At 39.9% G+C, this 23,674-nt stretch overlaps 1 protein-coding gene across 1 annotated transcript; it reads left to right on the top strand.

Annotated features, from left to right (window-relative positions):
• The first annotated feature begins 736 nt into the window (after window positions 1-736).
• gldc (glycine dehydrogenase (decarboxylating)) lies at window positions 737-22,893 on the top strand. The gene is made up of 25 exons (XM_042488776.1): window positions 737-1,138; window positions 1,313-1,391; window positions 4,608-4,743; window positions 5,132-5,296; window positions 5,453-5,530; window positions 5,663-5,810; window positions 6,936-7,132; window positions 7,284-7,380; window positions 7,638-7,743; window positions 8,155-8,294; window positions 9,046-9,126; window positions 9,288-9,385; window positions 10,052-10,136; window positions 10,236-10,277; window positions 11,309-11,451; window positions 12,278-12,353; window positions 15,063-15,188; window positions 16,013-16,162; window positions 17,138-17,250; window positions 17,475-17,616; window positions 18,872-18,983; window positions 19,080-19,175; window positions 20,072-20,244; window positions 20,325-20,405; window positions 21,914-22,893. Exons 1-25 carry the CDS (start codon window positions 851-853, stop codon window positions 22,052-22,054), a joined length of 3,093 nt encoding a protein of 1,030 aa, XP_042344710.1. The 5' UTR covers window positions 737-850; the 3' UTR covers window positions 22,055-22,893.
• Window positions 22,894-23,674: the final 781 nt, after the last annotated feature.

Below are 23,674 nucleotides of genomic sequence, written 5' to 3'. Positions count from 1 at the left end.
TAAATAACCTACCTGCAGAGTAACCACTTTGTGACAAAACATAATGATGACTCCTCATTTAGACCTGAGGTTGCTGACCCCTGACCTAAAGAATCCCCAAATCACTGTTTATTTATTTATTTTTTTACTGATATCAGCAAATGTGAATTTACTTGCTTAGATTACATAAAGTGTAGCAAAAGAAAACTTTTTTAAAAAAAAAAATCATATGGTGGCGTGTTCTTTACACCATGACAGTTTTCCCTAAACTGAAATTACGTAAATTGCAATATATAGAATCGTAACCCCTGTATCGCGATACGCATCGTATGGCTAGATTCTTGCCAATACACAGTCCTAGATGTAATGTTTTCATCTGACCCATCACAGTTTGATTTGTAAAATAGGAATGAATAAGCTCTATAAATCAATCTATCTATACCACTTTGTTGGTTAAATGCAAGAAGGTCTAAGTGTTGCCTACTGTACCATATTACCCTCTCGCCCTCACACAAGATCACTGAGCACACCAAGGCGCCCTGATTGGACTTTGAAATAGTTGCATGCTCCTGAAATTTCCCTGCAGTGATACTTATTTCTTTTTTCCCTCCTCCTGGTCAGTGCACGGTGGGCACGTGAGAAAGTTAAGCAGCTGTTTGACCGGGGCTCGTCGCTGCGTCACAGAGCGTCTCCTCGCTGATTGGCCCGCTCTTGTGCAACTGTGCAGTTGTATAAACTCTGCAGTTTGAAGGAGTTGGCAGAGTCTCCTGCAGGGATCGCATCACTCTCAGTGGGGGGAAACTCTGCCGCGCGAGGGGAGGAAAAAGGCTTTACCAGTTTCTGCGGACTTGTCTTGCAAAGTGATTTAGAGATGCAGAGCTGCGCCAAGTCCTGGGGGATCTTCTTGGCCAAGTCGGTGAATCCCAGCGCACCGTGCAGGCGTCTGAGTGACAAGAGCCGCGTGGTTTGGAAACTTCAGTGCAGGATCCGAAATAGCGGGGCATCCCTGCCGACAGCAGCCCGGGGTCTGAGGACCTCTGCAGCCGTCTCCTCCAGACAGATAGAGAGAATATTACCCAAACATGATGATTTTGCAGAGAGGCACATTGGTCCAGGTGAGAGGGAGAAGAGAGAAATGCTGGATGCTCTGGGACTCGAGGTAAGATTTGTTACTCATCCCCCCCACCAAAATTGGGCGCAAAACATCCTTTCTTTCTGATTAAACCAAATTTCACCAAAGAAACAAGTGTTCGAGCAGCATATTGATATTACTCAATGTTCACACCCATGATTTGAGTGCTTTTATTGATTAAAATTCTTTTTTTTCTCGCAGTCGATCGACCAGTTGATCGAAAACACAGTTCCAGCCTCCATCCGTATGCAGCGGAGTATGAAAATGGATGATCCAATCTGTAAGTTTACCTTCATTTGAGTATATTTATGATTGATACAATAACATCTTCATGTGACATCCTCATGGCGAAATTCTGCATCGATGCCATTGTGCCAAACCTGATTTAAAATGCTCAAAATCATCAAAATGCACGTAAAAACAGTGTGTTTATGTCAGTCGTCTCCATCTATTTTGCACGGTGAGGTTTTTCCCACATTAAACGGGCAGTTAAATGAAGCCAAGTGAGTGGCTGGAATGTAGGTTGCACCTCTATTGTGTGCCGTGGAGCGCTCTCCCCTGTTAAGTCTTCCTTTGAACATATTTGGAGTTGTTTTTGCGAAACTCGGCGAGCGGCACCAATCTCCTGTTGGGAAGCCGCCGATGCTCATAGGATGGCAACTGGAGTGTAAAGTTTAGCCTTGAGCTCCGGTCCCAAGTCCAGTTCAATCTGGTTACAGCGTTCACATTACATCACAGCCGAGGGGGTTCCTAATAAGGTGACTTTTGCATGGGGATTTGACTGGATGTGTGTTTTTCTCCGATGCAATATGTGTCAGCCCCAGATACACAGTCTTCCCGTTAATCGAGTTTGTTTTAGCTTTTTTTTTTCACAAGCCGGAGGCGGAGAAATGATGCGGTTTTATCAGAAGGTGTTTCCTGTAAATAATGTTGAGATTATGATCATTGAATTCAGGCAGTGAATTCAGTGAATTGGCTTGAGCAGCAGATGAAACCCCTCTGTAAGAGCAGGTGCGTCTCTGTCAGCGGTAAGCCCAAGTAAAAGATAAAAAATGATAACTGACTACATGAACAATTTGTGTTTCCAAAGCCAAAAAGGCTTCTGCTTAGAGAGTGGCTTCTGTTAATTTGTTAATCTGGGGCTGTTGTTATATGTGCAAAATGAAAATAGTAAACTAGAGCTGCTATTATTAAGTGAGTAGTTTTCAACTATTAAATTAATTGCATACTATTTTGGAAATCAATTAATCATGTGCGTAATTTTTAAAAAATGTTCTGATTCCAGTTTCTTAAATGTGATTTTTTTCTGCTTTACTGACTCATCTAGTACAACAAACTGAATATCTTCATCTGAGGATATTGTTTTGGGCTTTGGGAAATACTGATCAATATGTTCAGCTATTTTCTGTCATTTTATAGAGCAAACAACTAATTGATTAATCAAGAAAGTAATCAACAGATTAATCGGCATCGATAATAATCGTTAGTTACACAATGGATGAAATAAACATCTGAATAATATTATCATTTCTGGCATCACTACAAATATAGAAAACAAAGCCTTTAATAAGTATGTTTATTGAGTTGTAATGACAGTTTGATTTAATTTGGCAGAATTATTCAAGACAGCATAATAATTAGTGTTGCAACTAACCATTATTTTCATTATTACTTAATCAAAATGTAGGAAAACAATGAAAAATGCCTGGCACAATTTTTTAAAGCCCAAAATAGTAATAAATGATAGTTAATTTTATTATTATGGACAAATGAACATCTCGGGTCTATATTATCATGTCACAATATGATACCTCTGAATGTCGATAAACTATGATTGTATTCAGGGCTGCCATGACATCAGATTTTCACTCCATGATTATTGAGGCCAAAAGAGTTCACAATTACAACATTATTGCGCCAATTATAGAACATTTAAAATTATAATGCTATGAGTCAGATTGGTAAATTAATTATTTGTATGTGTATTATTAACACTCATTGGAAGAGCATCTGGAAAAACAGCTGGGAGCACCTGTGAAGCGTGCATTTGGCCAAAAGTGACACTGACAAGTTGTACAACTCCACACCATGAGCCCAAAAGTTGAAAATATTGCACCCATGTGCACCCAAAAATGGCCAGAAAAACCCATCATGCACCAGCCACAAGCAACATCAAGCAGCAGCAAACCCAACAAGTGCGCTTTATCAGAGGGAAACAATGGTTTTGCTGACGACTCTTTTCTAGCGATGCGTCTTGGTGCGATCGGCCCTTTATGTATTCTGTTTGTGAGCTGTGCCGAGACTTGCTGTGATGATAAATAAATGCTGGCATGACTCTTTTGTATGATTGTGCAACCATAAACTCGAGTCATTGATTCAACAGAGATCATTCACCGGAGACAGTCAGCTTTAACACCAGAGGTCCTCTGGAAAATCCAACATATAGAGAAGATTGTTGTTAAAAACACAGGAGTTAAAAATCATCAGGTACTATATCGCTACCTAGTCTCTCTGATCCACCCTTGTGTCAGCCCCTCCTGTGACTCTGTCAGGTTTCATAATGCAACAAGCCATGCTGAAGGAACAAACTGGAGGCAGTGCTGGTTTTCTGCTTGTTCAGCTTTAGAGGGCTTCAGTTTGCAAAGCCAGTGAGGGATTCTCTCTTCAACAATAGACCTCCTGGATGGTTCTGAATCAGGCTTTTTTGCTGCCCTGTAGAACTCCGGGACCATGGGAAAGCAGTCCTCCCTACTGAAACAAACTCACACACAAAAATACACACTAACAACTCACCCTGAACCTGTTGATAATCGCTGCATTTTTATTTTCTGAGCTGAATTTGGCCGATTCACCACCTCCAGACTGTGAATGTGCACCGTTTAGCCTTTACAAGAAGCTGTAAATAACCACTTGTATACTGGCTACAGTCCCTCTCACCACCAAAGACTCAGAGGTGTCTTTTTCTAGTTAGGGCTCTCGGTTCAGACGGGCGGTATTGTCCATTCCTTGGAGTTGCTAGGCAGCCAGGAAGGCCAGAGGAATCTCAGAGGCTGGTTGTGCACTGGCAGAGCTTCCTTACAGCGCCGGGGAATGAGGCTAAATAACTGCAAGAAACCATGGCTGTAGTCCGTCTCTTGATGTTTACTTGTGATATGGACAGAAATATCTTGTACATGCATTGTTTTTCTTTTTGTTCAAAAATAAGTTTTGTTTCTTGTGATATTTTGTTTACAGTATATACTCAATTTTGTGGGTAGGAAGGAGGTTTGATAGCTGCATGTGGCGGCTCTAACTGGTCTTATTAGTAATACAGTCAGTTCCTCACATGAGACGAGATGCTGTTCATTAGATCTTTTGGCATGTCTTGATTGTAGGGCTGTCTTGAATACAATTTTCTGGGCTCATTGGCATGTCCGATGGATGCCCAATCAGATTGGATTCTGGGGAGTTTTTGACCAAGAGATCAAGTTCTGATCACAAATTAAATATTTTTCAGGTGAGAATGAAGTTCTGGACACCTTACAGAAGATTGCATCAAAGAACAAAGTGTGGAGGTCTTACATCGGCATGGGCTACTACAACTGCTCCGTACCACCGCCCATCCAGCGTAATCTCCTGGAGAATTCAGGCTGGTGAGTCTCCTCAAGTGGCCCTCCCTTTTTGAAAGAGGAAGGAGTTTGTTTCCACTTACAGATAATGAATGATGTTTATCCCTAAGGTAGGGTTACTCATTTAAAGTTAAATTGCTCTGCTGCAGAGTAATGTGACTCTGATAGTAAGCCTTGTGACTCATGAGATCTGATGATGTGCTTCTGTCCTACTTTCTGCTGAGCAAGATTTTCTTTCACCCAAATCCAAATCAGCCATCCTTGCCCACGTTTTCTTCAAAATCCCAGGATCGGGGGAGACAAACAATGCACTCCACTGTCCCGTCTCGCTTCCTTGAATACCACCAGTTTTTGCTTTTGTGCTCATGTCTGAACTCGCTCTGTTGTTTCATTGTGTCCATGTTGGTCTCAGGGTGACTCAGTACACGCCCTACCAGCCTGAGGTCTCTCAAGGTCGCCTGGAGTCGCTCCTCAATTACCAGACCATGATCTGTGACATTACAGGCATGCCAATGGCCAACGCCTCGCTGCTTGATGAGGGCACGGCTGCTGCTGAGGCCATGCAGCTCTGCCACAGGTATTTAAGAAGAAAATTACTGTTACACTTTGGGAACAAGTTGCTACATAGGATGAAACACTTAGCAAAATACAGAGGAAGAAACGAAGCAAATACATACAGCCTTGATACATGAATGGGTATATCTGAGAAATTATTTGTGTTAACTCCTCACAGACAAAACAAAAGAAGAACCTTCTACATTGACCCACGCTGCCATCCGCAGACCATCGCTGTAGTGCAGACCAGAGCCAAGTATGTATTACATGTGCAAAATTAGTGTATGAACTCTGCATGAAGAAAAGAAAAGGAAATATAATTTTTTTTATTGCATTATTTACATAACATAATATAAGCTACCTCTAAGTTTTCCCTGTCGTGTTGCAGCTACATCGGGGTGAAAACCGTGCTGAAGCTGCCTCATGAGATGGACTTCAGTGGGAAGGATGTGAGCGGTGTGCTGTTTCAGTACCCAGACACTGATGGCAGGGTGGAAGACTTCACAGCCCTCGTTGACCGGGCGCACAAGGGAGGGGTAAGAGAGCTTCAGCCACAAAAACAAGAAAAAGATCTACTTGGAGATTATTCTGCAAGTTGTCGATTACTTTATATCAAAGGAAGACACAACACAAAATCTTAGATTTGCTACTGCAGTTTTCCCTCTGTCTGGATTGACCTAAAGTTTTATGCTGATGACACTGTAGTATATTTAAGACCTGTTTTTTTTTTTTTTTTTTTACATCTTTATATCTGGGGTAGGCAAAAATCTGGAAAAGGGGAAAAATACACTCTCCCCCTTCCACCAGACGACCACGAGCAAATGCAAATACAATAATCTAGTGTTTCCTGTACATTCATATATCTAATACTATTTCATTGTAGAGTTGCATGCAGCGCGTTCGCTCAGCCCCTCCTTGCCCCACTCTCTCTCTCTCTGTTTATCAGACCAAAAATGAGACAAGAATTTACTAACAAGCGCATCCCACTATGCCTCTACCTCACTCATGCTGCTGTGGACTTCTTTGCAAGAAGGACAGTGGACAGCAGCTCCAAAACTTTGTACAGCAGCTGTAGTGGCTCAAATTCAGCCACCACGTTTTATTTCATTTTTTGTCAGCTCTCTTTTAGACTCTCATTTAGAAAAGTCCGTCTTCTGTGTTTTAGGTTGCTTTACAGTGTAGGCAGTTGTTGCCAATGCTTGAGTAGCAACTTTCCCTGCAGGATTCTCTGCCAATAAATCCGACTTTCACCTACTGAAGGAACGTGCATGCACATCTGCATTTGTAGAATAACTAATAGTAGCATCCTCTTTCTGAAATGACCTTTGATTGGCCAAAGTCTCCTGTCACAGGCTAGATTTTCTGAAGCGTGAAAACAGAGCCAAGAGGAGCTGCAGAAGTGTAGTGTTCTCTCAGTCCATTTGAATTAAGATATGCTCAAAGTTTATTGTAAGATTTGTGCCCAATGATGCTTTGATTTCGGGATGGGATGTGCATAAACCACTATCAAAATTTGGTTCAACCATTCTGTTACAGGAAGTGCTCATCTCATGCATGCATGTGGCATAACTGCAAACCAACAGCTACAGATTGGCCAGAATATGTGACCTTTCATAATTAAGAGGAGTTATGTCCATTGACTTGGTTCTTTCCCTGTCCAGGCCCTGGCTTGCTGTGCCACAGACCTTTTAGCCCTCTGTGTGTTGCGTCCTCCTGGGGAGTTTGGCGTTGATATCGCATTAGGTAGCTCCCAGAGGTTTGGGGTCCCTCTCTGCTATGGTGGTCCCCACGCTGCTTTCTTCGCTGTTAAAGACAACCTGATCCGGATGATGCCTGGCAGAATGGTTGGAGTCACCAGGTGAGACACGACACTCATCGGTCAGGAAAACTTGGAAGGAAGTTTGGTGTACGCTTTATGTAAATGACAGTGCTTTGCATTCAAACCAAAGGATGAAATTCAAAAGCTTTATTTTGGAACAGTTTACAAAAAACACACATTTATATTTCAGGGACGCGGCTGGTAAGGAGGTGTATCGGCTTGCTTTGCAGACCAGAGAGCAGCACATTCGCAGAGACAAAGCAACCAGCAACATCTGCACCGCACAGGTACGACAAGGGTCACATTGTATTTTTTTTATCATTTTCACATATAAATAAATAAAGTGAAATAAGAAGTAACATAATTTGGAACAACCATTATGAAAAAATCTGTGTTGTTATTATTGTTAGTTACTGTCAATCAATTAGCTGAAGTGGAAGAATGTTTTTTAATTTTTGTAATGAACTTTCTTTTTTGTCTTGATGTTAACTATGTATTATTTTCTTTGCATTTTCATGCCTGTTGTTCAACATCTGACTCATAGGCTCTGCTGGCCAACATGGCTGCTATGTACGCACTGTATCATGGTCCCCAGGGACTTAAACACATCGCTGAGAGGACACACAATGCTGCCCTGATCCTTGCTGAAGGTATATTTGTTGTATTTTGAGCTTGAATTTAGCTTTTATTTATGCAGCATCGCTATTATTTTACGGATGTAGTAACCTTACAATTTGAGACATTCATTTGTAACACATGCATGATTTTTGTCATTTTAAGTCTTGTCAGACTTCAATGAGTGCATCTGGCACATTGAGGATTGATAATCCATTTAAAAACTGGACAGAAACTGATATGTCATCATTGCTACCTTATGCAAAATGGGGAAAACGCAAAAAAAAACAACCTAATACATTCTTCCCATTTTCTCATTCAATTCCATCCTCCATGAAAAGAAACACATTTATTCTGTTTGTTTTTTTAAAATATATCTTAAATATATCTAAAGCATGCACTGAATACAACTGTTTGCACACACAACTTTGCACACTGTGTTTCAGGTCTGAAGCGAGCGGGACATCGGCTGCACAGTGAGATGTTCTTTGACACTCTAAAGATCAACTGCAGCGTTGCAGCCAAAGACATCTTTGAGAGAGCTGCGCAGAGGCAGATAAACCTGAGAGTCTACACAGAGGGAGTGGTGAGACTATCAGATTTTTGGAAAGCACCGCATTGATTTTTTTTCAAATGTTGAGTGTACAGTTGACAGGTGTACAATGACCGGGGTGGAGCTTTTTCTTTTTCGAGGCAATGCTTTGCCATACCTGTAACACCACACAGCCATAAAGTAATGCAACTAAATGAAACGCCACAGCCAAGTACTACATGATGACACGATCAAAATCGCCAGAAAATTACCAACTTCCAAAACAGCAGCGTTACACAGTGAATCACCAACCCCAGCAAACACAGAGTACAGTGAAATAAACAAGTGGTACATTGCTAACCAGGAAACGGCTCAATCTCCCACATTGCCAAAATAATCTCTTGTTTTTTTAACAAATAGTTGTTACGTCCATGAGTTCCAGATAAATGACAAAAAGTAGCAGAAATAATTGGTATGGTCCTCATTTTTAAAAATGTTAGTCCATTCATTTCTACCAGAAACTTGAGCTGTCATCTGTTTGGTAACTTAAAAAAAAAAAAAAATCCTAACATTCAACAAGCCTACCGTTAATAATCCATGAGTAGTCAAACCCGTTTCTCTACACTTACACATCTCCAAGCTGTCGAAACAAAATTTTGTTTTGATGTTTTACTTCTCTCAGTCGGAAATTATGCACACTGCCAGATTAACATACAATTTAAGACAGAGGCTTGAATATCAGAGGTGTGCTGTTCGTCAAAACGTTTTTAAAATTGTGTTCATCTCTCCTTCCCTCCGCCAACAGTTGGGAGTCTCCCTGGATGAGACGGTGACTGAGAGGGACTTGGACGACTTGCTCTGGGTCTTTGGCTGTGAATCTTCAGCTGTACGTGATTGTTATTTACTCATTTATGTTTCATCTGTTGTCATTAACATTTCAGTTTAATGTGTGTATTTGCTGCAGGGTTGCATACTGATTGTTATTTTATCTGAGTTGCTTTGACTTAAAACGCCACCTGCTTTACTTTTGAAATGCTAAATTTTCAGGAGCTGATCGCTGAGAAGATGGGTGAGCGGGTGAAGGGGATCATGGGAAGTCCCTTCAAGAGGACGAGCAAGTACCTCACACACCAGGTCTTTAACAGGTTGGTACTCTCGGTTAAACTGCAGCCCTGTAGTACACACTGTAGCAGAAAACAAATGATAACAAACTGCACAAACACTTTTATGTCTTTATGACACGTTAGGCTAGACTCAGATTTTCCGTATTGATTGTGTGGTAATAAATACAGCTGCACTGGCCACTGATGTTAAATCACCACATTACATGACAGATGAAAATGTGGTGACTTTTCAGTACCAATTTTCTGATATGAAGGCCTGCTGCACCTGCTACTTGTGTTAAATGTTTTGTTTTTTTCAGTATGACTGCAACAATCCAAAAATATGTTAATTTTCAGCCAAAAGTCATATAGTTAAGTGTAAGCAAGAATTTAACACGTTAATTCTGCAGTGGACATGGGTTTGGACAGTGAGAGCCTCAGTCGCAACACAGGCATCTCTTTTGGTGGCTAAAAGTGGAGCATATTATCTTTATTAGTGCCATAGAGACAGTCTGGTATCAGTGCTTTGAATGTCTTAAGTCCTCTGTTTACTCTCTGATGAAATGATTGTGACACTTGAAAAAAATGCTTGGTCAGACTTCCTGCTAATGCACCGAGTAGGCAAACTGCTTAATAATTTTGAAGCACGCTATTAGCAGCAATTTGCCCTCGGCTCATGCTATGTTTGCTTTTCTGGTTAACCCTCAGTTATCACTCTGAGACCAACATTGTGCGATACATGAAGCGCCTGGAAAACAAGGACATCTCCCTGGTGCACAGCATGATTCCACTGGTTAGTGCTACATGACGACAAACTAGTTACTCAGATCTACAGACGATTTAAATACATATCATGACATATATGATGGCAAAATGTTGTTCTCCTCTTTAGGGCTCCTGCACCATGAAGCTCAACAGCTCTTCAGAGCTCATGGTGAGTAATTCAAGCTGCATCTGAGGTAGTTTGTCTGGACATTCTCATTGCAAGGTACTTTTACTTTACAAAAAAACAAAAACACGCAAAATGTGATTTTTGCAAAGCAGATCCAAACCTCCATATTTGGAGGTGGTTTGAAAGGCATCTTGAACTACATTTCTCCAGATGGATCTCAGTCCTGAGCCTCCATAATAAGGTGTATCTGTAGAAATCCGATTAGAAATTAGAAATGCTCAAATCAGATTGTCTTTTACTGAGCTGCGCGCACAAATTTGTATCACCACCAGATGTTGAACAAGACTGATGGACAAAAACTGACATACCGGACACTGTAGAAGTTAACTCTGGGGTTGATGATGTCAAATAAGACATTAACGCTAAATATCTCTGGAATGCTGCATGTGAGAGAGTTGGTGTTTTTTGCCCAGGTGTTAACCATCGCACCGCTCTGAAGAGGGCTCCGGTGCGATGGTATTCCTTTTCAGAGGCTTTGTGATCTGGTCCTGAACTGCTGTGTCTTTTTGGAGACTTTGTAAAATTAATTCATAATGATTAATCTGACACTGAATGTCTTCTGAAATTGTTTATCCATTTTTACATGTTGAAAACAGTCGCTGTCATTAGCCTCCATTTCCCATGCTTTTACATTGGAAAGTCGTTTCACCAGCTTAGTTACATAGGCACTGACGCCTACATTGTTACCACAGCAACCCATGCAGATCGGTTGGTGCTGTCAGGACAAGCAAATCCGATTTGATCGCTTGCAAAAAATATTTCAGACAGTTTGTCCTGAAGATCTGATTTGAGAAAGACATCTAGTTAACCTGCAGTCTGAATGTAGCCTAAACAACATGTCATGGCCTTCCTCTGTGGATGGAGCTGCTCAGTTGTGATGAAGATAGTCTATTTGTTGTTATGTAAACAACAAAATGATCTCCACAACATCTGAGAAACTCCTCCCACTGAGGATGGCCACTTTTTTTATGCTCAAGAGGGAATCTTCAATCTGAACCCTCTCTCTTCCTCAGCCAATCACCTGGAGGGAATTTGCCAACATCCACCCCTTCGTGCCTCTGGATCAGGCCGACGGGTACCAGAAGCTCTTCAGACAGCTGGAGAAGGACCTCTGTGAGGTGACGGGCTATGACAGCATCTCCTTCCAGCCAAACAGGTAACACCCATCTTTTAGTGGAAGCACAAATCTCCACCAACACCAGCTCATCAAGCATTAGTCCTTGATGCCTAATTCTTTGATAGCCCACAAAAATTTAAGCAATGCTTATTTTGAATTGAACCCTTATTGGCAGTCCAAAAGTTAACAAATTTAAGGCATTTCCTGCCAAAAATGTTGCGTTAAAAATGTAAATTTCCCTCTTCCGTATATGATTTTAACCTCTGATAAAAATAACTGTTTTTAATGGATTCAGTCAAAAACTCTGGTTGAATAACCTGTGTTAGATTACAAGGATTTACACATTTTTCACCATTAAGTCAATATTTTAACATCCTAATATCATTCCTTGATAATAAAATGATCTTACTGTCTATAATTATGCATGCGTTATAATCTTGAGCAGTTAATTGAACTGACTGGAAATGAAAAAGTGGAAATGAGACCTTTATATGTGAAGTGATAAACCAGGAGTTTCCCTTTGTTGTCTGGGACTTTGTAGTTAGTTTCAGACTTCAATCAGTATGCAGTAGTCAAATGTTAGGAGCTGCTTGCTTCAGTAATTCAGGTTTCAGCTGATAAAGCACACGGCAACCTCTGCTGTCTATCACCACTTTATCAGCAGCAGAGGGTTTATGAATGCCAAACCATGCTACATTGGCCTGGAGAGTTATCATGCAGCTCGCTTTCATCCCATCTGTCTCTCCCCTTTTGGTAATGTCTGCAGACTGGTCTTTGAACTGTCCTTCGGTAATGGGGCGTGCGTGCGTGTATGCATGCGTGTGTACGTGGTGCATGACCATTGTGTATTTTCCTTGTCTTCCAGTGGTGCTCAGGGAGAATACGCTGGCCTGGCTGCCATAAAAGCGTACCTGAACTCAAAGGGAGAGAGCTCCAGAAGTGTAAGTGTGCTGTCTAATTGGACTGCAGTCATACTGAAAGTCAGTGTGAATTAGTGTTATGTGGCACTTAATAGGATTTAATGACACTTAAGTGAATACGTTATGTCACTTACTCAGTAAAATTTTGTGAAAAAACCCTATTTCCGCATGCCTTAACAGTGAACAAAGAATTCAAAAACTGAGAAAAGTCTCATTTATTCAGTCTTACGCTCAAAACTTCCCAAACATTCGTTTCACCAAAACTGCAATAATAAAAACACTTCTGCATTAATCTCATGCACGAACAAGTAGCGTGTCTTAGTGAACGCATGCGTTTGGACTCTGTGAACTCCTTGTGTGCCAATCCTATGCAGATGTCCTTTATTCACATTTTTGTGAAAATAGATGTGTTTTGAAAGAACTGAGCACAGACGGGATTAACTAGATGGGGATCGAACTATACAAGTTGTGTCACGGTTAATGATTTCTTGATATAGTTTTGCTATTGTTAAACATGGACACCTGAAACTTAAATTCATGGATCTTTCTTTGCTCACTGTATAGCCATATGAGAAAAACTAAGTTTTCTTCATGAATTTTAACATAACAGGAGCTGAGTAATTGATATGCAAATGAAAACTTTGTGGATTAGGTATTTCTTTATATGCACTACAAGCCAAAGATACAAAGGAATTTACAATAAGATCCATATTCAGAGCCCCACAGCAATTTAGAGACTAATACATTTATTTGCTTTCGTGCCAAAGGTTGAGAAATAGATAGCACTTTTATATGTACATTAATTATGAAATACAGCAAGCAGCAGGTCAGACCTCACTCATAACCCGCCGTAAAAACAACAACCTGCCGTTGTTTTTTTGTGCAGATTAAACTAAAAAAGTTAAAGTCAAAATAAAAAACTTGCATGTTTTTCTAGAAGATCAAAGTACATTTAATAGCAATAAAGCAATGATGACATTGCTATTGGAAGACGTATGTTCCATCATTATGAGCACAGTTATAGCGTTGATATCTAAGAATGATTTATAGCCAGTATTTCCTTTCATTATGCTGACTGAGGTCAATAAAGAGCATGAGTACACACAGTGTGTGAGCCCTATCAGCCTTAGATGTCCTGACACTTTTATTGTTCCTGGGTTACAACAGGTCACTTTGACACCGCAGATTAACATGTTTAAGCGATTCTGGTTAAAAATTCCTTCAGTATCCTGACATGCTGATTGGCAGCAGCTCGAGGACAGCACAAGATAAGACGCCCCCTCAGATTAAAGACTGGCTGACTAAAGTATTTTTCCTGTACTTTAAATCGGCCTTTGTTTTTTAATGGCTCCCTCATACGTATATCTTAGATAGTGGCCTGATCTCTTGAAACAGTCAAGGTCCAAACTAACAACCGTTTGTGCAAACAAAGGGGCTGAAAACACTGCAATCCAACTATAGGCCACCTGCTTCCAAGATTCCATATTTGGAGGTTTTAAGACTTTGAGATCTGCAAGTCAGTGGTGTGACACTCTGCAGTGTTTTCCCAGTCAGTCATTTGTAAATGTTACCCAACCCACAGGTCTAAGCGGCCCAGTGTCCTTGCACAAGTTGCCGTGTAAAAAAAAAAACTGCCTCTCCCTAATAAGGAATAAAATCAATTAATGATCTGAAGGCAGGTTACACATTAGTGCCAGTGGTGGGTGTTGGCCAAGAACAAAATTTCAGCATTTCCTCTCACAGACTAAACCCTCAGTAGCACTGCTCTGGTTGTATAAAGAATGGAAAGAATTTATATTTAATATCTATTCTACAGTACAGCCATTTTTATGTCTCTGCACCGGCCAGAGGTGTTATGTTTTTGGGTTTGTCTGGCGCGTTCTTCAACACGATATTTGACCATTGCCTCTAGTGAATGTCTTCAACATTCACTTGGACTCAATGATAAGCTGATTAGATTTTGGTACTCATAGGTCAAAACCACCTTGGCCTTTGACCTCATCTGTCTCATTCTTTTGGAAATGATATCTTAAGACCACTGTGATGGAATTTCTTCATGAGTTTCGAATTTGGTGTTAAAAGCTCAAGGTCACAGTGACATGCATCCGTCTCATTTTCGTGAATGCAATATCTTAGGATGGCCATGAGTGAGTTTTCTCAAATTTGGCACAAACATCCATTTGGACTCAAGAATGAACTGATTTTAATCTGGTGGTCAAAGGTCAAGGGTCCTGATGACCTCATACCACATGCTTTTGGCCATAATTCAAGAACCCTCAAGAACCACCTTGGACCACCATTGGTGCCTGGGGGCATACAACCATGTGGCAGTAATTCTAGTTTTATTGATAATATAAAGGCCCAAGGCACTACATGTTTACTGTCCATGACCTTTAGCTTAATATATTTTGGCTTTAAAAAAAATGTGCATGATTTTCGTTAGGTGTACTTTTTGTACAAAGCGGCATTTTTAGATTGATACTCATTCAAAGCTAATTCCTTGTATGTGAAAACCGTCTTGGCAGTGAGCTGGATTCTGTTTTTGTTTTCTCTGCTGCTCTTGGATAATGATCGTTTATTCTGCAGTAATAGCCTGAAGGGATTCTTGAATATCATAGGGACAACAGTAGTCAAAAAGTTGTTTTTCACACACTGAATAAAAGCATAATTTTTATCCAGGCTACAACACTCTGTCCTGCTGCATTCATAGCTTTTTCCTTTCACCTCCAGGTCTGTCTGATCCCTAAGTCAGCCCACGGCACCAACCCAGCCAGCGCTCAGATGGCTGGCATGAAGGTTCAGGTGGTGGAGGTGGATAAGGATGGCAACATCGACCTGGCACACCTCAAGGCACTGGTGAGAGCCGGATTGTTTGCATTCCACTGGGTTTACGCATGAGGATTTGCACATCAGAATAGGCAGGTTTCAAGAAGAGAGAGCAGCTGTATAAGGGCATTGTGTACTCACAGTGTTTTGTTTGGCAGAAACATAGTGGCTTGCGATTGCTTCATAAAAATGCATTGTTTTTACTGTCATGTTAGCATGTTGTTATTGTTTTTTATAACGATATTTGGTTAGTCAGCTGATGTAACTTTAGATTAAAAGGAGTTTACTGCACAGTCAAAAGGTTTACAACACGCACAGTGATAAAAGCACAACACTCACCAGTTACACTGAGCGTCTGGCCGATCTGCTCCCAAAACATGCTTTTCTGTATTTGTTATGATAGTTTGTGACCGACAGACTGACAGTTGCTAAACTTGTGGCAGTGATGACACCTACGCCTTTCCGAAAAGCTCAGGCTGGCTGTAACTTTAATAGTGTAGGGCAAAATTTCTGGAATACTGCCTCAGGAATAGTGATGAAAGTCATGAAATCTGAACTTTTTTTGTAAAGCAGTAAGGCTCACTTGTCACACTTGGTGGTATCTGGCCAAAATTTTAAATCCATTGTTATAATTACTCAGTCATTAGTGATGGACTGCTCACTACATCTGCAGATCATTAAGACTTAATAAAGTTTATAAAAGACCATGGCAGCTTTAAATTGAATTAAAAATAATACATTTATTAGGAGGTACTGATGTGATGTTACTTATATTATGGGGTGTTGGGACTTGATAAGTACAGTTTTAATAATGATGCTGATGCTGATGTCCTAAATCCTGTCCTCTCCTCCAGGTCGACAAGCACAAGGCGAGTCTAGCAGCCATGATGATCACCTATCCTTCCACCTTTGGTGTGTTTGAGGAGCAGATCGGAGACGTATGTGATCTTATTCACGAAAATGGAGGACAGGTGTACCTGGACGGCGCCAACATGAACGCACAGGTGGGAGAAGAAACAGCAGCATAACGTGACAACTCAATGTTTCTGCTCTGTGATGTAAGAAAAAGAAAGTAAACTTTTACTTGTGATAATAGGATAAAGGTCTATAGATGTGTGTTATCATGCTGTAAATGGATAACCTTTGGTCTCTGTAATATGCAGGTGGCGGTTTTAACGCCAATATCACCACCAATCCTTGACAGACATACACACCCTGCCCACTCTGACTTCTACAATGAAAGCTTATTATAATTACTTTATATATGTATTCAGATATTCAAATTATTTTCAACAATATTAAGATTTTTGCAAATGTGTTATTACTTCTCAAGGGCCAGAACAATAAGTTGTGCAAGATATTGGCACTTAACAGGGATGCTATACATGCAAATAAGTGTTAATTAAAATGTCTAACTGTTTAGTAGAATTACAACTAAAATAATTCCAACCAGCTTTCATGTCAGAGACCTTAAACTAAGTAAAGCCCTAATCTTGATAAAATTATTAGATTATTGTACTCATTTTCCTGCAAGAACTTGAAGCCTTAGTTGGTAACTTTTTAAAAAAATACATTATTGTCATATTTGCTGAAACACTTATTACAGCCTGACTGTGGTGCGAGACAGATAAACTGTTAAAAAAACATCATGGTCCTCTGCCTCCTCACGGTGCCTCTGATAGAATTTGCAAGAATCTGCCGCGCGAGAACGATCACAACCACCAGAGCCTCGGAGTCTCTAATGCAGCCGTCAATCATGTCAGTCACTGCTCGTTGTGACCTAGCCGCCATGCTGGCACTTTACAAACAGTGAATGAGAGCTGGGTCATAGACGCCCTGGCCCTGATTTATTGGGGGTTTTTTTGTGCGTCACTGTAAATTCTTGTGAAATATGGTGAACTTCATTAGAAGACAGCTTTAAATTTAAGGTTAGGTATTCTGTACTCCAAATGATCAGTCTATATTGTGCTGTTTTCCAGGTGGGTCTGTGTCGTCCTGGAGATTACGGCTCTGATGTGTCTCATCTCAACCTGCACAAAACCTTCTGCATCCCTCATGGTGGAGGAGGACCTGGCATGGGGCCAATTGGAGTGTAAGACAGATCATATATTCATGTAGACTCACTGGATTCACTGGAAATATGATGCCTGTCGGCTAAATATCTGAATGTAACCCTGAAGGTGACAGTATCAGTTTAGAGTGTGTGCACACGCCTGCATGTTGATACTAGTGTGTAAGCAGATAATCACAGTTAACCAGCAACACTTTTTTTAAAAAATCACATTGTTCTGATGACATCAATGTGCTCTTCATCAGGAAGGCCCACCTCGCCCCCTTCCTGCCGAGCCACCCGGTCGTCCCCATGCATTCAGTCAACACCAGCAGCTCGCTGGGCACCATCAGCGCCGCCCCCTGGGGCTCCAGCGCCATCCTGCCAATCTCCTGGGCTTACATCAAGGTCAGCACAGAAAATCAGTGATGTTCTTGTTGTGTTGATGTTTTATCCGAACATGACTATGTTTATTTTTAAGCAAGGAAAGAGACACGAGCAAAAAGACATGTTTTATTAGTATAATGAAAAGCACCTGAAGCATGCGGTAGCAAATGTTTGAAGAAAAAAAAACCACTGACAGCAGGGTGGAGAAATATTATTTGTAACTAAGTAACCCATGCCAATTTGTAAAAATATTTTTGAAACAGTTTATTCTATAAATGCACTGAGTTGATGGCAACTCCTCTCTATCTTATTTCCATGACTGCTTGCACGGTGCTATGTGATTCCTCATATTAACATGGTTCCTGTAAAAACAGGAAAATAGGGAAGAACTTGTTGCGGTATCCAATAGAGGAGCAGTAGCCAGTCTGAAATTACGTGCATATGTGGAGGTGGCTTAGTTAAAATGCCGGCGGCTAACAACGTAATCCCTTCACCACAGGTTGGTGCTGCATTATCAGTAGTTACCCCAGGTGTTGGCACAACAAAAAACACGACTCCAATCCAATACTGCAAGCTAGTTTGTGGGTTGTGTTAACTAGCAGAATTTATGGTCATGGTGGAGAGCCATAACAATTTAAACATTTTGAAAATTATTTATTTGGATGCAGGATTAGTATACAACCCCGAGAGCAATAAGCCATCAACATTTGGTATAATTTCCCTGGAAACTCTAAAATTCCCTTAAGAATAACTACAAGGGGACTTTTTTTTATCATTGTTGGGCCAGATAGGTGGTTTTAAAAACACTATTTATCTAGTGTAACTGGTGAGACGATTTTGACATTTAAACCTCTATTTCTTCACCTGTTGCTATGAAACTATACGTTTTGTTAAAGTCAGCTGGCTGTCATGTGAGTTTCATGTCAGAGTCACATGAAATAATGTCTGAATGTTACAAACTCCCTGAGAAGCGATGCGAGGATGGTGATGCCCATAGCTCAAGTGTTGTCATGACATTTTACCAGGTGTTTATCAATGTGCACATTTTTAACTTCTTGCAAAGAGAAGCAGAGCAGCTGGCCTTTTCTCATTGTCACAACTAGTTTTCAAGACTAAAATGGTCAAATTCAGATTTTTAAAATTTTTTGATATTATTTGACCTGAATGCAAGTTAATTCTAAATTTTCCGTAAATAAATAATTATAATTTCTATCAATATATCTTGTGGAATTTCCTGCCATTTTTCTTTCTATCATCATTCTTGTTTTCTGGTTAGATGATGGGATCCAAAGGACTGGTTCACGCTACAGAGGTCGCCATTCTCAACGCCAATTACATGGCCAAGAGGCTGGAAGGTCACTATAAGGTCCTCTTCAGAGGCACGAAAGGTAACCGCAGTGAAAGCTTTATATTCTATCAATGTTAAAAAAAAAAGCTTACTTGATGTTTCAAAGATGTTGATGTTATTGTGTTGGTCTGAACAGGTTTTGTAGCCCACGAGTTTATTCTGGATGTGAGGCCATTCAAGAAGACAGCTAACATTGAGGCTGTGGATGTGGCTAAGAGGCTGCAAGATTACGGTTGGCCAAATCATTATACACATTACTCCTTAACTGTTATACAAAAAATGCTGTAGTTGCTGCTGTATTTTGGTTAAAGCGCTTTGGGGCCTTGTTCTAGACTTAAGCCATGTTGCCATTATTACACATATTTTTTATGTATTACATTAGAAAAGTTATATTGAAATAGCAAAATGTAATAAAACTTATAGATACTATAATATAATTATATATCATTTTGCATAAAAAAGCTCTTTTAGGAGGGTTTCAGACTCACAAGTTGCACCTGTACTTATTTATTCAGAGCACCTCACAAAGAGGCATCTTCAGTTCCAGTTGAAACAGATCTCTGAAAACCTCAGTGTTTCTTTTGTAGATAAGTGAGATGAGGTGACTTGTTTTGTTGACGTTTTGCTGCTCTACTCTATTATTTTTACTGGCAGACTACAGCTACACATAAATAATAGCCTTTACTGCAGACTTTTGACCAAACTACACTTTATGGATCATTTATTCGCTCCAAACCAGTTGACAGAAAGCATCTAATTTGCAAATTTTTTTTGCAACAATTCAAAAGTTTGCTTAAAATTTGTACTCTAGTGAAAATATGGCTATTAAATGTACAGAATAATACGTCTTTGTAAAAAACTAATACAAAGCAGTTCAAAACCAAAAGAAAGAGAAATCTAACCTTTTTTTCATTTTATTTCATTCATAACGACAACAGACATTATTTAACATTTATGTAAATGTGCTAGTCTTACAATATGTTTGCATGCACTATACACAGGCGGGCCATCAATAAAATGTACATTTCATACATACACATGCAAAGCTGGCTGCCTGGCAACGGCAAATGGTTTATTGTAACTAGTAGAAGTTGTTTTCTGATTCTTTTTCTTTGTGCTGGTGTGCAGGTTTCCATGCTCCCACCATGTCATGGCCAGTGGCTGGCACCCTCATGATCGAGCCCACAGAGTCGGAGGACAAGGCCGAGATGGATCGGTTCTGCGACGCCCTGCTTGGTATCCGACAGGAGATCGCAGACATTGAAGAGGGAAGGATGGACTCCCGCATCAACCCACTCAAGGTTGGCTATACTGGCTATATCTGTCTGATTTGTATGAGGTGAAATGATGCTGAAGAAGCTTCTCTCGTGTTTCTTTGCAGATGGCTCCTCACTCTCTGGCCTGCATCGCATCCTCCAACTGGGACAGACCCTACTCCAGGGAGCACGCCGCTTTCCCCCTGGTAAGTGTCGACATCTTTCCGACTTCATTACACACTACCTAACAAGTTTTTAGTAGTGGTAAATGTGCTGAAAATAAGAAATTTGTTGTTTGTTTCGCCCTCTAGTGGTCAAAAATTAGAATTGATATTAATTTCTCTGGAGGAAGAGGAAATGCCTTTAACATAATTTAGTCCATATAGCTGCATCGGTTCCATCTACACTAAAACCATTTTGAAAACTGTGAAAAATATTTTCACACTAAACTGCAGCGTAGACACTTGATTTTTTTGTACAAGCTTTGAGATATCCATCACATTTCTGCCTCCATGTCACTACAGTCGTGGTAAATAGATTTGTTTGTGGGCCTCACATCACTTATTAAAAGTTGTTAAAGCTGCAACTAATGATTATTATCAGCTTGTTTTTATGAAAATCATTAAAAAAATGTCCTTTCTAATTCCTTATAGCCTATAGTAATATATTCAAATTAGAGACAGACGACGAATCAGACCCGTCAGTATTAAAGGAACAGTTAACCACCCAATGGATCATCTGTACATGATCTGTACATGTAATTTTAACTTTTTTTTTTTTTTTTTAGAATATTTAAATGTTTTATATACATTCGATAGTATGTTATTCAAAATAAAATAAAAAAGTCTTGTGCACTCTGACTTCCAAGATAGGATAAAAAATCATAGTCATCATAGACAACTGACCACAAGTTGTGCTGTTTAATCCTTAATTCCTTCTTCAAAATAGTTAAAATACTATACAATAGACTGTATAATTAATTATGAATGTATTCAATCATTGTGACTGCAAAACATCACAATCAGTCACAGCATGTAATCTGTAAACAGAAAATCCTTCAAATAAGACAAATAAATTCAAAATATTTGAAACTGAAAAAAAATAAAAAGTTTATCTGACCAATAAGCTGTTCGATCAGCTGAGAGCCAGGCGTTAGCAGTCGGCGGAGAGCAACTGCATCGCCTGATTCTAAAATCTGTGGCCACCTCGAAATCGCGAGATTACCGCTGTCCACTTTTGCATGATGTCAGAGCAAGTCGGGCTAGAGCCGGACACAAATCTAACCAGCATGCATTGCTCTTGGATCGGTTCTGCACAGAGGTGGGTAGGCTCAAACGAACCTGTACAAAAGTCATACTAAAGCGTGTTGTCTGAAAAAGCATTAAAAAGCCATACTGTAGTAAAATGTCCAAAATAGCATTAAAATTCATACTTTATTATGTTGTCCAAAATAACATGAAAAAGTCTTACTTTATATAAAAGACTCTAAGGACAGAGGGATGTCATATGCTGTAAAGCCCTCTGAGGCAAATTATGATTTGTGATAACAGGCTCTATTAAAAAAAAATGAACAGTTTTGGATTTGGTCACTTCTGATATCCTATTTTAGAGTCTTACTGCAAATTACTTTATTATGTCTGTGTGGCGTAATAAGCACAAGCTCATAAAAAGCATAAAGACACTTAATTTTGACATTTATCCTCTTGTCTTTCAGCCCTTCATTAGGCCAGAGACAAAATTCTGGCCGAGCATCTCCAGGATCGATGACATCTACGGTGACCAGAACCTTGTGTGCACCTGCCCACCTATGGAGGCATACGAGTCTCCATATGAGGAGAAGAGAGCCTCCTCATAGGTTCTTCCTGTGGTCCAGTCACAATGTCCAGCTTGAGCTCTTAAACCTCACAGACTTTTAACACAAGTTTACTTAGTGAAAAATATGAGAAATGGAGGGTTTATCACAGCATGTCTGATCAGATTGGGTTAAGGTAAATCAATACTGTCAGGCTCTCCATACAACCTCCACAAAATAGATAGAGCTGGAGGAAAACAATAGCATCAAAGACTGTCAAACTTATAGATTGTTTTATTCCCTCACGCAGAGACTGTAGCAGGGAAAGAAATGTGTTAGGTTGGGGCTCCAAAAGTCTGTAAGAGAGCTTCTGAGCACTCGTCAATTTCACAGCCAACTTATTACGAATGAGTGTCAAGTCTGTGAGGTGGACATTAGGATTGGGCTTTGTCTCTGATCTCACCCTTACGGGGGTCACGGGGTTGTCCCCTACTCGAACTGTTCCAATGGACCAAAGGTGCAACATTTCCTTTTCCAGGTCACAAATAGGTGCACCCTTCTAAACTGAGGCCGCTTTATAACACACCTCTGAAAACTGTATTTTAAGTTGAGTGCAGATAATTTCTAGACTCCCACAAAAATGCCCCTGGTGCCTCAATACTGTTGTGTAAAATAGTTGCTATGACTCTCCCTTTTTCCCAAATACTATGACAAACGTAGGAGTAGTTTATTGTAGGCTTTTGTTAATATGCATCTCTTGTACGAAAATGGTTTAATGTGTTCTGTGACATGTTTGATCAGGTAGATAAGGATAGTCTTAATTTTAAATTAATTATTTTCTAATCTTAACTGTTTTTTCTGTAGAAAAGAAATGTATGTATTAAACCCAAAGGAAAATTTCAGTGTATTTCTCTTCAACTTGGTGTGGGTGTTAGATTCACTATAGAAACATTTTGAGGTGAAGTTTTTCATGAGTAAACACTGTGACCTGGTGGTGGCAAAGCTTCTTGAAATCTTATATTCCAAATTTTGTGAGAATAGTTTGTCGAGACTATGGAAATGTCACATATCATATTTTGACATTTTTCTACCATACTATAGTATGGCATTTTCGATCATTTTTTCGACATGCTTTAGTATGGTATTTTTTGCATCATTCAATGCTATGGCGAGACTCTGCATGCTATTTAATGTAGTTTTCAGCTGTTTTCTGGAAATGTCATATTTTGGTGTTTTTGATTGTTTTGGCAATGTGCTATATAATGTTGTTTTTGGCCATTTTTACAACATCCTGTGCTGTTGCCTGTCTCTGCATGCAAGTTTATGTGATTTTCAGCTGTTATTTGGACATGTCATATTTTTGACATTTTTCGCCATACTATATAGAATGGCATTTTTGATCGTTTTTTGGATATGCTATATTATGGTGTTTTTGGCCATTTTTGCAACAGCCTATGCTATGGCATGTCTCTGCATGCTATTTTGTGTGGTTTTCAGGTGTAATCTGGACATGTCATTAGATTTTACTATAGTAAAATAGTATAGTTTTTTTTAGATGCTGTTCTATGCTGTTACGCACTGTTTTTGCAACATTCTTTTCTATGTCAAATTATGGCATATCCAAAACACAGCTGAAAACCACATAAAATAGCCTGCTGAGACATGCCATAGCATAGCATGTTG

This window comes from Plectropomus leopardus, chromosome 6 (assembly GCF_008729295.1).
Source record: "Plectropomus leopardus isolate mb chromosome 6, YSFRI_Pleo_2.0, whole genome shotgun sequence".
Taxonomy (NCBI): domain Eukaryota; kingdom Metazoa; phylum Chordata; class Actinopteri; order Perciformes; family Serranidae; genus Plectropomus; species Plectropomus leopardus.
Note: the sequence above shows the minus strand (reverse complement) of the source record. Positions and strands in the feature narration are given on the sequence as shown.